We start from the raw sequence: 15043 nt of genomic DNA on the forward strand, positions 1-15043 counted from the left end.
ATATGGCCCTTTGTAGGAAAGTGGATGGACCTTGAGGGTGTCATGCTGAGTGAAGTAAGCCAGGCAGAGAAGGACAGAAACCATATGTTTGCACTCATAGGTCTAGCAGGAAAACAAGAGAGACCTAATGGAGAACCAAGGGGAGCGGAGGAGGGAGAGAGAGTTGGGGAGAGAGAGGGATGCAAAACTTGAGAGACTACTGAATGCTGAAAACGAACTGAGGGTTGGGGGGGAGGGGGGAGGGGGGAAGACAGGTGGTGGTGATGGTGGAGGGCACTTGAGGGGAAGAGCACTGGGTGTTGTATGGAAAACAATTTGACAATAAAATATTATGGAAAAAAAAAAAAGAATCTTACGATACCAGAGACAGAACAAGTCTGCAAGACTAATGATTTCTGTCTACGAGGAGGCCAAGTAAAGGAGAACAGTACTAGGAAGCACCTGTCCAAATAGAGAGACACTTTGGGAACTAGCTGCCTTTTGGAAAAGTCATCTTGGACTTGCTGAAGAGCTCTTGTTAAAATTCTGCTGGAGAGTGATAATGGGTCTCTAGCCTGTTGAACCCATTTTTGGGTGAATCGACTTGGAATCTACCACTGGCAAGGTGAAAAAAACTTTTTATTTTATTTATTTATTTTTTTGTTTATTTATTTTTTTAGAGAGAGAGAGGGCACATGTGTGCAAGCAGGGGAGAGATAGACAGGGACGGAGACACAGAATCTGATGCAGACTCCAGGTTCTGAGCTGTCAGCACAGAGCCCAACACGGGGCTCAAACTCATGAACCACGAGATTGAACCAAAGTCGGACATTCAACTGACTGAGCCACCCAGGCACCCCTGAAACAGACTTTTAAAAATAATACCTAGCAATAAAGGCCTTGATGGAGTCACAGAGCTCTCTCCCAGCCGCCTGCTCTGCTGTGGCCTTCAGCGCTGCCAGGCAGGTGTGAAAGCAGGTGTGGCCCACCTGTGCAGTGGCGGACTCTGACCGTGACGATGTTGAAAGCTACCCTGTGGCACTATGAGCTGCGGAAACACCGTGGAACCTGGCAGAATTGTGGAGAGGACTGGTTCTGATGCAGGGGCCTGCACAGCCCAGACCACAGAGCTGACTGTGTTCTCAGCTCCTGTGCCTGTGGAAGGTATAAGGGGGGCGGGGGGGGGCACCCATTCCTGGGACAGGGAATCAGATCTCAATGTTAACCTCCTCTAGAGGGTATCTCAGCACTGTGACTTTTCAATCATGAGCAAGAATGAGTTCGAGTCTATTTTCCTCACGTCTTTCTTGGCACACACACCTTAGCAAAGCAGTCTATTAAATGCAGCTGTCCTCAAAAGGTCATTTCCTGGGTATGATCAGGGGAAAAGGAGTGAATGTGGGGGCTGGTAGTAGAGGGACCGATTTTGAAAAATCAACGTCTCACCCTGACCATTCACCCAGGCATGATGGATCTCTTTTCCCTGACAGTGACTCCAGGCCGGAGCACGGCCAAAAAACAGTTTCAAGCATCAGCATTAATTCTGTCTAAATTGTATGAAAATATTACAGGGCTGTGCGCTCCCTTGTACCCGGCCCTTCCAGAGGAAAGGTCTGGCTGAGAGTAGAGGATGTCTGGAAAGATTGTGAAGCTGCCCTTACCCATAAGACACACGGACTTTCTAATGACGGGAGGAAAGAAAACTCTCTGGAACCTGGAAAGTGAACCTTTAGAGCAGCATGGGAACGGGCTGTCATGGGCATGGGGCCATCAGACCTGCTCTCAGAGTTCTCCTCCCAGAGCACCAATGCCTCTGCTGCTTCCGCTAACTGCTGCTCATGCTGTTCAACCCAACTACAAACTGCAGCCAATCCCTAGCACTGAACTTGCCAGCTGCTACTCCCCTCCCTGCGTGCTGCTCTGACCACAAGACAGCAGCTCAGAGCACCTGCAGGGGCTGTGCACGCCACAGAGAAGGGGGTGGATGAAATGGTGTCATGGACAAGCAGGACTATTTGGAACTGACTGCCTGAAGAGAGGGCAAAACAAAATATTTAGACCAGTTCTGGGGTGGGGGTCTGAAGCTTACCAGATGTGAGAAGCCATGATGAGGGGGAGGGTCCTAACAACTGCAAAATCTTTATTGTACCCTCTGGGAGCGTGGAAGGGGAGGGGGAGGAACTAATTTGCAACTGAAGCGTGATCTGCATCCAGGGGTGGTAATCAGAAACACTCAAGTACATGAGGAAACACCCAGTGCTGAACAGACCCCAGACGTGCACTCTGCGAGCAGTGTCACCTCCAGTGCGGGTGTTCTGTCAGAAAGAGGGAATCTCTTTCCACCTTGAGCTGAAATGCTTCATGACGCTGCCTCAGCCTGGAAGGCCTTCGAGTCGGTTTCAGCTGGCTGGCCGTGGCCGAGTGGACCACAGAGCATGCGTGACACAGACTTCTTCCACGCAGACCCAGGCACATCTGTACAAAATACTAATATACACCGCCGCGGCTGGTTTGCTGCCTTGGGCCAGGTAAAAGGTGAATGGAAAAATGTAAAAGCACCTAGCTTTCAGCATACAGAGCTGTATGGTTCAAGGCTAAAACAAAATGACTGAGGAATGGCACTACACAGAAAAACTGGCCAGAAGTCAGAAATAAAATGAGTGGTATTGTAGGACTGGAGGGAAAATAAATTTTATGTTAGTGCACAGGTAGGACTTTTTGAGCGAACCTCAATAAAACTTGGAGCTTAAGGTGCAAGAATGAGGCTCGGAAAGTAATTTATGACTAAATGAGATAGGCACACACTATAGAGAGATTTACATTTCAGTGGGCATGCTGCACCTGGGACCCTTCTATGGGTACCCTTTATAGGTATAAAGCTGGAAATAAGGGCTCCTGGGTGGCTCAGTCAGTTAAATGTTCAACTCACAGTTTCGGCTCAGTCATGATCTCACAGCTCATGAGTTTGAGCCCCATGTGAGGCTCTGCGCTGACAGCATGGGCCTGCTTGGGATCCTCTCTGTCTCTGCCCCTCCCCCTCTCAAAATAAAATAAAAATACATATGTACATTGATATACACACATACATAGCTGGAGACAATGGTCTTCTGTTACCCTGAAGAAATTTACTCATAGTCCAAAGGGTCAGAGTGTGAACTCAGGCTCCTTCCAAAGGGAACAAAGATTCTCCTCTCTCCTTTAAAAAGGGTAGGGGGACAACTACCTCTCTCCTCCTGCAAGCACCCAGACTCATTTTGTCAGTGTTCTGCACCCAAAATACCAACTTTGCATGTATGTGCAGGACCCTGGTTTCTGTCTCATTGCCCCAAAAGTAAGAAATTAAGGTATACCAGAACCACAAAGTTGTTACTTCATCTTACACAAATAATAATTCATCTGCTCTCTTCCAGAAACCTTGTGTATTACATTTATGGTAAAACCAACAAAGATAAATACTAAAAATTTAACAGTCTGAAATCTACAATCTCCACCAAGAGATAACTTCAGACCCAAATGGTTTCATAGGTAACGTCTTTCAAACATTAAGAAAATAACATAGTCTCACATAATATCATACATAGAAAAGTAGGAAACACTGCCCAACTCATCTTATGAAGGTAGTATAGTCTTCCACTCCAAACCTGAAAAGATTATGATGAAGGGCAATTGCAGGATAATAGCTCTCATGAACATACACACACAGAGAAACCCTACACAAAATAGTGAAAAGCCAAATTCAGTGATTATAATAGCAAAATACATTATGATCAAGGAGAACGTATTTCAAACACATCAGGTTGGTTTAACACTTGAAAATCAATCAAGATTACTCACCATATTAACAGAATAAATATGAAAAAAGTATGACTATCTCAATTCATGCAGAAAAAGCATTTGACAAATTTCAATACTCAGTCATGATCTAAAAAATAAAAACCTCTTAGCAAATTAGGAATAGAAGAGAACTTCTTCAAAATGATAAAAGACATTTATAGAAATCCTTCAGCTAAAGTCAAAATTAATAATAATACACTCTTGACCCTGAAATAAAGAACAAGACAAAGATGTTCACCTTCTGTACATTACGTCACTACCACTCTTAGCCACTACAATAGGCAAAGAAAAAAAATGTACATATTAGGAAGGAGAAGAAAACTTGTCTTTATTCCTAAAGAACACAATCATTTACCTAAAATTTTTTTTAAATCTACAAAACAACTACCAAAATAAGTAAATTTAGCAAAGTTGCAGGATACTAAGCCAGCGTGCAAGTTATCAACTGTTTTTCTATACATTAGCATAAAATAACTGGAGAATAAAATCGTTTGAATATCATGAAGTTAAAAATAGTATAAGAAAACATAAAAATAGTTAAGAATATATTTACTAAGGGACACCTGACTGGCTCAGAGGAGCATGCGACTTTTCATCTTCAGGTCGCAAGTTCAAGCCCCATGCTTGGTGTGGAGACTGCTTAAATAAATAAAACTTTTTAAAAAAAGAATATATTTAATGAAAGAAAGGGAAAACTACTAAATTGAAAACTACAGAACCAGAAAGAAATTAAATAAGACAAAGCAGTTATACCATGGTCATGGATTGGAAAACTCAGTATTATGAACATATCAATTTTCTCCAAAATGATCAATGCAATCCCAATAGAAGCCCTAAAAAGGTAAGTGTAGGTGTAGGGAGTGTGTATTTGTACAAATGGAAAAGGTGTTTTTGACATATACATGAAAATGAAAAAAGCTCTTAGTAGCAATGCATTGTCCATAATCCCAGGCAACATAAAAATTATTTTAATATATTTTGTAGATTAAAGATGCTCTTGGGGAACCTGGGTGGCTCAGTCAGTTAAGCGTCCGACTTTAGTTCAAGTCATAATCTCACAGTTCATGAGTTTGTGCCCCGTGTACTGAGCTGTCAGCCCAGACCCTAAAGCCTGCTTCAAATTCTCTCTCTCTGCCCCTCCCCAACTCCTGTGCGCACTCTCTCTCTCTCAAAAATAAACATTAAAAAAATTTTTTTTAATGTTCTTAAAAAGTAAATACATAAAACTAATAAAGAACTAAAAAAAAAATGGCATGTCAGGGTGGCTTAGTTGGTTAAGCGTCCAACTCTTGGTGTCGCCTTGATCAATGTGATCTCACGGTTCCATGAGGTCAAGCCCCAGGTTGGGATCGGAACTGGCAGTGCAGAATCAAACTTGAAATCAGATCTCTTCTCTCTCTGCCCCTCCCCTATTCATGCTGTCTCTGGATCTCTCAAAATAAATAAATAAATAAATAAAACAAAAAAGATGCTCTTGGTAACTTTCTGTATTCGTATTATAGCCAAGCAACCCTGAAGAAAATAGTAAACCCAGGGTTGCCTGGGTGGCTCAGTGGGTTAAGCATCCAACTTCTGCTCATGTTGATCTCACCGTTCGTGGGTTTGGGCCCACATTGGGGTCTGTACTGACAGCTCAGAACCTGGAGCTGCTTTAGATTCTGTGTCTCCCTCTGTCTCTGCCCCTCCCCTGCTCATGCTCTGTCTCCCAATAATAAATAAATGTTAAAAAAAAATTTTTTAATTAAAAAAAAGAAAAACAGTCAACCCAGAAGGCTAACACTGCCAGATGTCATAACTTATAATTAAGTTATAAAAATAAAAGGCAGTGGTATTGTCATGAAAAAGGACAAACCAGCCAGTAGAACAAATCAGAAAGCCCAGAAACAAAACCACAAACACATGGTCACCTAATAAAAGACACAGATAAAACCACAATTGAGCAGGGGAAGGGCAGTCTTTTTAACCATCATCAGACGTCATCAAGAGAATAAGACAAGACATAACTGAGAAAAGATTTCAATAAATACATACATCTGCCAAAAATTCATACCCGAAACATATATTAAAACTTCTAGAAGTCAATAAGACCAATAACCCAATAAAATAATATCAACAAAAGACCTGAAGAGTTACTTTGCTAAAGGACATCCAAAAAGCCAACAAACATGTAAAAGGACACACAACATCATGAGTCAGCAGAGAAACGAGAAACAAAACCTAATGTGATAGCACACCACAAACACTAGAATGGCTACAATTAACTAGGCTGACACTACCAAGTGCACACAGTGATGAACTGCAATTAACGCTCTCACACATTCCTAGTGGCAATATAATTTCCTACAACCGTTTTTGAAAAACGATTTATAAAATACTGATAAAGATAAATATATAGCTATTCTGTACCCAACAAGTCCATTTCTGGTCATATATCTAACAGACATAAGGGTTTAGGGGTGCCTAGGTGGCTCAGTCGGGTGAGCATCCAACTCTTGATTTCAGCTTAGGTCATGTCCTCACAGTTCATGAGATCGAGCCCCATTGTCGGGCTCTGTGCTGACAACGTGCAGCCTGCTTGGGATTCTCTCTCTCCTTCTCCCTGCCCCTCCCCTGCTCACATGCATGCTCTCTCTCTCTATCAAAATAAATGAGTGAACTTTTAATATATACATATAGATACAGATATAGACATATAAATGTGATTTCAAAGTTTACGTCCTCCAAAAGACACACACAAGACTATATATCAATGTTTTTCAAATACTTTAAAACTTAAAACAAATAGGTTTCAAAACAACTATGCATCCTTAATATGTAGTATAAAAATAAAGAGATAAACTCTGGGATAGTCACAATGGAATGCTACACGGCGATATAAAACATTAAACTAATCAGACACACCACATGGGTGTTTCTCAAAGACATACTACTGAACCAAAAAAGCCAGATACTATCTACACACACACATATAACACACACATCGTCTACATAAAAATATACAGCTAGTATGTCTTAAGACATGTGCACTTAACTCAATATAATTTATTCCTTTGGTATACAGAAGTGACACTGGGAAATTCTGGGTGATTTGGGGACACTGAATATTTGAGTCAAGTCAACATGCCACTCCCAAAGGTCCAGAGCCTCTAAAGAGTGATTCCAGAAGACCATTTCAATGTCCATAAGCTCTGAACTAACCTTTTGTCATCTAGTTTCCTCCTCATCTCCAACTGACTCGCACTGATGGACTCACCTGGGTCACTCTGGCCTCGGGTCTCTAATATCCATGGCTCCTCTCCTTGCTCCAACTTGCGGATCACTTCTGGTTTAGGAATGGACAACCCTGTGAATAAGAACCATATGACGTGGGACAAACTGAATGAGTTTCAGGACTTCTGAAGGTGGACGACACTGTAACTCCAAGACGGCACAATAAAAAAATTTTAATTTAATCCCTGTTATGGGGCAGAGGAAAACAAATTCCTTGTGACAAGCAGAGGGATAAATCATCCTTGGCCTCCAAATTCCAAAGGTCAATATGATTATACCCTAAAAAACTCTGCAGGTTTCTGTAAAAACAAAAAGACACACATGCCGGAGGTCTGCCTGGGAAACAGGCACTACCTACCCACTGAGACAAGGTGGCTATAGTTCTCCAGCATCACGTCCCTGTACAGGGTCCTCTGAGCAGGGGCCAGGCGCTGCCACTCCTCCTGGGAGAAGTCCACAGTTACATCCCGGAATGACAATAATCCCTGCAAAAGTGCATTTCTGCTCAGTCTGAGGTAGTCAGAAGCAGGAAATATGAAAAAAAGGATGCTCAAAGACCAATTCTTACCTTTTTCCACTGTGGAAAACTGATCAGAAAAGGTTACTAATCTCTACTATATAGCTTGTTTTGTGTTCTACTTTGCAAGTAAAACAGAGATCAGAGTAGAAATACCACTGAAGAATCAATTTATCATTTAATGCAAAAAATCTGAGTGCACACATGCACTTGGAACTGCCCTAGAATCAAGTGGAATAAAATACTCTTCCTGGTATCAGAGAAGTTATTCTGCTAAGGAAACACACAAAGATACCCTGCCATAGGACTTAACGAATCCACACCTAAGAAGACATCAAGTTTATGTATCTGGCTGATCCTTGGCACAAATACAGCTTACAACCATCAAACAAGAAATAAGTAAAAAGAAGCAAAACAGTAAGAAAATACAGCAAATGCTGGTTGGGAAGAGTCTGATTTCCGAGCTACCACATTATTAGATTCAAATACCCAAGGTTTAATCAAAAAAAATCACAAGGCATACAATGAAAATTAAAAAAACCATGAAACCATAAAACTCCTAGAAAAAACAGAGGTGCTAAGCTCCTGGACATAGGTCTTGGCAATGATTTTAGATTTGATACCAAAAGCAAAAAGCAACAACAACAACAAAGAATAAGTAAGACTATATCATAATGAAAAAGTTTTGCACACCAAAGAAATTCATCAAGAAAAACGGAAAGGCAACCTATTGAACAGAGAAAATATTTCTGTGTCATATATCTCATAAGGGACTAATATTCAAAATACATAAAAAACTCCCATAACTGATTTGCAAAAACAATATCTAAATAGACATTTTTCAAAGAAGATATATGGGTTCATAAAAGAAGATGCTCAACATCATTAATCATTAGGGAGATGCAAATCAAAACCACAATATTACCTCACAGCTGTCAGAATGGCTATCAAAAGCACAAGGAGGAAAAAGTGTTAACAAGGATGCAGAGAAAAGGGAATCCTTGGGCACTCTTGGTGGGAATGTAAATTGCTGCTATGGAAAACAGTGTGGAGGCGCTCCAGAAAATTAAAAGTAGAACTACCATATCATCCCTGCCATTCCAATTCTCAGTGTTTATCTCCCAAAAATAAAAATATTAACTCAAAAAGATACATGTACCCCCATGTTTACAGCACCATTATTTACAATGTTCAAGATAAGGACACAACCTAATTGTCCACTGATGGATGACCGCATAAAGAAACTGTGGTATATGTACAATGGAATATTATTCAACCATAAAAAGAATGAAACTTTGCCATTTGCAACAACATGGATAGATTTTATGGCATTATGCTAAGTGAAATAAGTCAGAAAGACAAAGACAACTCTTTTGTATGTGGAATATTAAAAAAAAAAGCTCATACAGAGAACAAATTTGTGGGGAGGTTAGGTGGGGGAAGGGGTGAATTCTTTTTTAGTTTGAAAAAAATGACTTGGGGCGCCTGGGTAGCTGGGTCAGTTAAGTGTCCGACTTTGGCTCAGGTCAGGTAATGATCTCACAGTTTCAGAGTTCAAGCTCTGTCTGTGCTCACAGCTCAGAGCCTGGATCCTGCTTTGGATTCTGTGTCTTCATTTCTCTCTGCCCCTCTCCCACTTGTGCTCTATCTGCCTCAAAAATAAACAAATATTAAAAACAAAATTAAAAAACTACCTTAAAAAGAACAAGAAATCTACAGTACATTTCATGAATATTGTTGTAAAAAAATCCTCAACAAAATATTTCCAAAATAAATTCAACAGCATAGTAAAAGGGTTATGACATATCACAAAAGCTATAGTAATCAAAACATACGGTACTGGCACAAAAAAAGACAAATGGAAGAGAATCGAGATCCCAAAAGTAAACCCATAACTAAATGGTCAATTAACCTATGACAAAGGATACAAGAATAAACACTGTGAAAAAGACAGTCTCTTCAACAAATGGGGTTGGGAAAACTGGACAACTACATGCAAAAGAATTAAGCTGGACCACTTTCTTACACTATACACAAAAAGAAACTCAAAAGGAACTAAAGACCTAATGTGAGATCTGAAATCATAAAACTCCTAGAAGAACACTACAGCCATGGGGTGCCTGGGTGGCTCAGCTGGTTAAGCCGCTGACTTCAAGTCAGATCTTTCGGACTGTAAGTTGAAGCCCCACATCAGGCTCTGTGCTGACACTCAGAGCCTGGAGCCTGCTTCAGATTCTATGTCTCCCTCTCTCTCAGCCTCTCCCCTGCTCATACTCTGTCTCTCTCTCTCTCAAAAATTAACATTAAAAAAAAATTTAACCCAAAACTACAACCGGTAACTTCTTTGACTTGGGCCACAGAAACATTTTTCTAGATATGTCTCCTCACACATGGAAAATAACAGCAAAAATAAATGGTTTGACTACATCAAAATAAAAAGCTTTTACACAAAGAAAACCATCAACAAAACAAAAAGCAACCCATAGAATGGGAGAATACATCTGCAGATGATCTATCCAATGAAGAGGTTAACATCCAAAATACATGAAGAGTGTACACACCTGATTAAAGCAGACATACAGGGGTGCCTGGGTGGCTCAATCGGTAATCATCCAACCAATTCAGGTCATGATCTATCTCACGCTTCATGGGTTCAAGCCCCGTGCCCAGCTCTGTGCTGACAGCTTGGAGGCTGGAGCCTGTTTCTGATTCTGTGTCTCCCTCGCTCTGTGCCCTTCTCCCACTCCTACTCTGTCTAAGCCTCTCTCGCAGACACATAAGAAGATGCTCAATATCACTCATCATCTAGGGAACTACAAATCAAAACCACAATGAGACATCACCTCATACCTGTCAGAATGGCTCGTATCAAAAAGAATGAGATCTTGCCATTTGTGACAAAATGGACGGACCTAAAAGGTATTATGCTAAGTGAAATAAGTCAGACAGCAAAAGAAAAACACCACATGATTTCACTTCCATGTGGAATCTAAAAAACAAATGAACAAACAAACAAACAAGAGACCTGTAAATACAGAGAACAAACTGGTGGTTGCAAAGGGCAGGTGGGTGGGAGATGGGTGAAACAGAGAAAGTGGATTAAGAGTTACAACCCTCCACTTATAAAATAAATAAATCATAAAGTTGAAAAGTACAGAACAGCAAATAAAGTCAGTAATACTGTATGGCAATAGCTGGTGACCACACTTACTGTGGTAAGCACTAATGTACAGAATTGTTGAATCAATATGCTGTAAATCTTACATTAATATAAAACTGTATGTTAATTATGCTTCATTAAAAAATAAAACAGGACACCGGGGTGGCTCAGTCGGTTGAGCAACCAACTCTTCATTTTGGCTCCGGTCATGATCCCAGGGTCGTGAGTTCGAGCCCTGCATCATGCTCCACACTGGGCATGAAGCCTGTCTAAGAGTCTGACTTTCCCTTTCCTTCTGCCCCTTCCCAACCCTTGCACATGCTCTCTCTAAAAAATTAATTAATAAAATTTAATTTAATTTTAAAAAGGATTATACACCATGACAAAGCATATCTATTCCTGGAGGCAAGAATGGTTCAGCATACAAAAATTGATTAATATACCAATCATAATATACCAATCAATACAGTGAAGAAAAAGAACATGACATTCTAAAGTGATGTAGAAAAAGCATCTGACAAAATTCAACAATCTTTCATGGTAACAACACTCAACAAAACAGGAAAAGAAGGGACCTATGCCCACATAATAAAAGCCATGTATGAAAAAAAAAAAAGAAAAATTATTCTCAATGATGAAAAGGCGGAAAACTATTCCTCCCAGATCAGGAGTAAGGCCAGGATGCCTGCTTTCACCACCTGTCTTCAACACAGTACTAGATGTTCTAGTCAGAGCATTAGACCAAAAAAAAAATAATAATAAATAAAAAGCACCTAAACTGGAAAGAAAAAAGTAAAAGCATCTGTACAAATGATAAAATCTTATATGTAGCAAAACCTAAAGACTCCATAAAAAAAGTTGTTATATCAACTAAATGAATTCAGCAAAGTAGCAAGATACATCAACACACAAAAATCAGTTGCATTTCTATATAGGAACAATGAATGATCTGAAAAGGAAATCTACACCAATTCTACTTACAAAAGCATCAAAAATAAATCTTACAAATTAATGTAACTTATGATGTAAAAGATCTGCACAATAAAAACTATGAAATAGTGCTGAAAGCATTAAAGAAGGCATAAATAAATGAAACACATCTCACGTTTATGGATTAGAAAACTTGTTAAAATGTCAATACTACTCAAGTGATCTACAAATTCTATGAAATCCTTCGCAAAATCCCAAAAACATTTTTAAAGAAATTAAAAAACGCATCCTAAAATTCAAAGAAACTGGAATATCCACAACAATATTGAAAAAGAACAAAACTAGAAGACTTACACTTCCTGATTTCAAAACTTAGTACAAAGCCACAGTAAGCAAAACAGGATGGTACCAGCATACAAAGTAAGACCAATGGCATAGAAAAGAGGGTCCAGAAATAAACCCTCACACATTCTGTCAACTGAGATTTGACAAGGCTGTCAAGACCATTTAAGGGGAAAATGATAGTCTTTTCATCAAATGGTACTAGAAAAACTGGATAGTCACATGCAAAAGAATAAAGTTGGACCCTTACGTAACACCAAATACAAAAATCAACTCACATCAAGAACCTAAATTTAAGATCTAAAACAATAAAACTTAGAAGGACAAAAGATACACAACACTGGATTTGGCAATGATTTCCTGGATATGACATCAAAGGCATAGGTAACAAAGAAGAAATTGACAAACTTTTCATGAAAATTGAAATATTTTCACATCAAAAGATACTACCCACAGGGTTAAAAGCCAATCTACAGGATAGAAGAAGATATTTATAATTCATACAACTGATTAAGAACCAGAATATAAAGAGAACTCCTAAAATTCAACAACAAAAACCCCCAAACAATTCAATTCAAAAATGGGCAATGGACTTAAACAGGTATTTCTCCAAAGAGGATAAACAAATGGCCAATAAATATAAGAAAAGATATTAAACATCATTAAGGAAATACAAGTCAAAGGTACAATAAGATACCACCTCACACCCATTAAGACTGCTACCATCAAAAACAAAACAAAAAACAACTGTTGGCAAGGATGGAGAGGAAACAATTCCCATGCACTGCTGGTGAGAGTGTAAAGTGGTACAACCCTGTTAAAAAAAAAAAGGTGCAGAGAGTTCTCAAAATTAAAAACAGAATTACCATATAACTCAGCAATTTTCCTTCAAGGTTAAATCCAAAAGTAGGTCTCAGTCAGATGTCCCTACAGTCATTTTCACAGCAGCATTATTATTCACAATAGTGAAAAGATGGAAGCAACTTAAGTGTCCACGGGCAGATGAATGGACAAACATAATGTGTATATAGGTACAATGGGATATTACTCAGCCTTAAAAGTGGAAAGAATTCTTTATTTTTTTGATACACAAAAAGAAGAAATTTATTACTTCTGGGAAAAAAGAGATCAATTACAATTTAGGTCACTTTAAAAATATAACAATTAAGATCTGTAGTTCAACATTTCTTTTGACAAACATTAGCATTATCTTGAAGAAGAGTATACAAATATAAAATGAATAAGCAAAAACCTAAAGCATACTTTCTACACACAATAATCATAATAGAAAAAGATAAAAATATAGTTCTTACTAATATATATCAGGATGGGGATAAAAAGCCTAGCTAATACTACATAGGAAACAAGGCAAAGATTCAGACATCAGAAACAATAAACAAATAAAATTAGAGAAAAACATCAGCATCAAAAATTGAAAGAAGTCTGCAATATGCTACAACATGGATGAATCTTGAGGACATCATGCTAAGTGAAATAAGCCAGTCACAAAAGGACAAATACTACAGGATTTCACTTATATGAGGTACTCAGAGTAGTCAAAATTTTAGAAACAGGAAGTATAAGGGTGGTTTCCAGCGCCTGGAGGTAGGCGAAATTGGGAAGTTCTTGTTTAAAAGGTATAGAATTTCAGTTTAACAAGATGAAAAGAGTATGGGGATTGGAGTATAGTGACACATGCAGAACAATGTGACTGTACTTCATACCACTGAAGTGTACACTTAAAGTGTTTAAGATGGTTAATTTCTTGTTATTTGCATTTTGCCACAATAAAAAAATGAAAAAAAAGTAATAATGTACTGATACGTACTTAACATGGATGAACCCTGAAAACATGCTTGAACCCTGAAAACATGCTAAGTGAAAGAAGCCAGACACAAATGGCCATATGCTGAATGACTCCATTTGTCATAAATTCTCAGGACAGATCAACCCATAGAGACAGAACACAAATTGTCAGTTGCCAGGGATTGCATGAACAGAACAGGGAGAAACATCTTAATGAGTAAAGGGTTTTATTTAGAATGATGGGAATATTTTGAAACTCAATAAAGGTAGTGGTTTCACAACACTGTGAATGTACTAAATTGCACTGATTTGACTTGGTTGCTTTTTTTGGGGGGCATCTGGGTGGCTCAGTTAGTTGAGCCTCTGATTTTATTTCAGCTCAGGTCATGATATCACCACAGTTGTGAGATCAAGCCCCACATCATCAGGCTCTAGGCTAGGTGTGGAGTCTGCTTAAGATTCTCCTCCTCCGATAACTAGGAGTCAAGATGGTGGCGAAGAAGGGAGCTCTGTAAACTTCGTCTGCCCCATCTATCGAACTGAGAAGGACATTACTCTCATCTGCAAGAGCGGAAGGAGAAAATAGGACTCCAGAAAGAAGAGAACCTCAAAAATACCTGAGTGAGTGAGTGTGAACTGGGGAGATTGGAAAACGGGCCAGCCCGAGACAGGCAGGGGATGTGGGAGCCCCAGCCCAACACGGGGCAAGCGCGCGGAGCCCGAGAGACAAACGGAAGAGACAGGGAGACTGAACACGCTCATAGTACTGTCTCTGGGGAAGAGGTAAAGAATGTTTAACCACGCTTGGAGAGAGAAACTCTCACTCCATATATAACTGCTGGGTAGCCCAAATCTCGAACCCAGGTAGCGCAAGGGAAAGAACAGCTTCCAGCCCATTCACGATTGCACAGAAAACCATCAAATACCTAGGAGTAAACCTAACCAAGGATGTAAAAGACCTATATGATGAAAACTATAGAAAACTTATCAAAGAGATTGAAGAAGACACCAAGAAATGGAAAAACATTCCCTGTTCATGGATCGGAAGAATAAACATTGTGAAAATGTCATTATTACCCAAAGCAATCTACACATTCAATGCCATCCCCATCAAAATTGCACCAACATTCTTCTCAAAGCTAGAACAAACTATTCTCAAATTCGTATGGAACCACAAAAGACCCCGAATAGCCAAAGGAATATTG

General features: G+C 39.4%; 1 protein-coding gene across 5 annotated transcripts in view; it reads right to left on the bottom strand.

The window, feature by feature from the left end:
* LOC115285384 (zinc finger protein 37A-like) overlaps window positions 1-15043 on the bottom strand; it is a 26559-nt gene that overhangs the window by 5907 nt on the left and 5609 nt on the right. For all 5 annotated transcript variants that reach the window (XM_029931668.1, XM_029931666.1, XM_029931665.1 and 2 more), the window contains 2 exons: window positions 7442-7568; window positions 7067-7156 (listed from right to left, as the gene is read on the bottom strand). In XM_029931668.1, coding sequence (XP_029787528.1) covers window positions 7067-7156; window positions 7442-7568 — 217 coding nt within the window. The remainder of the gene's footprint in view (window positions 1-7066; window positions 7157-7441; window positions 7569-15043) is intronic.

This window comes from Suricata suricatta, chromosome 2 (genome assembly GCF_006229205.1).
Source record: "Suricata suricatta isolate VVHF042 chromosome 2, meerkat_22Aug2017_6uvM2_HiC, whole genome shotgun sequence".
In the NCBI taxonomy this organism is placed as follows: domain Eukaryota; kingdom Metazoa; phylum Chordata; class Mammalia; order Carnivora; family Herpestidae; genus Suricata; species Suricata suricatta.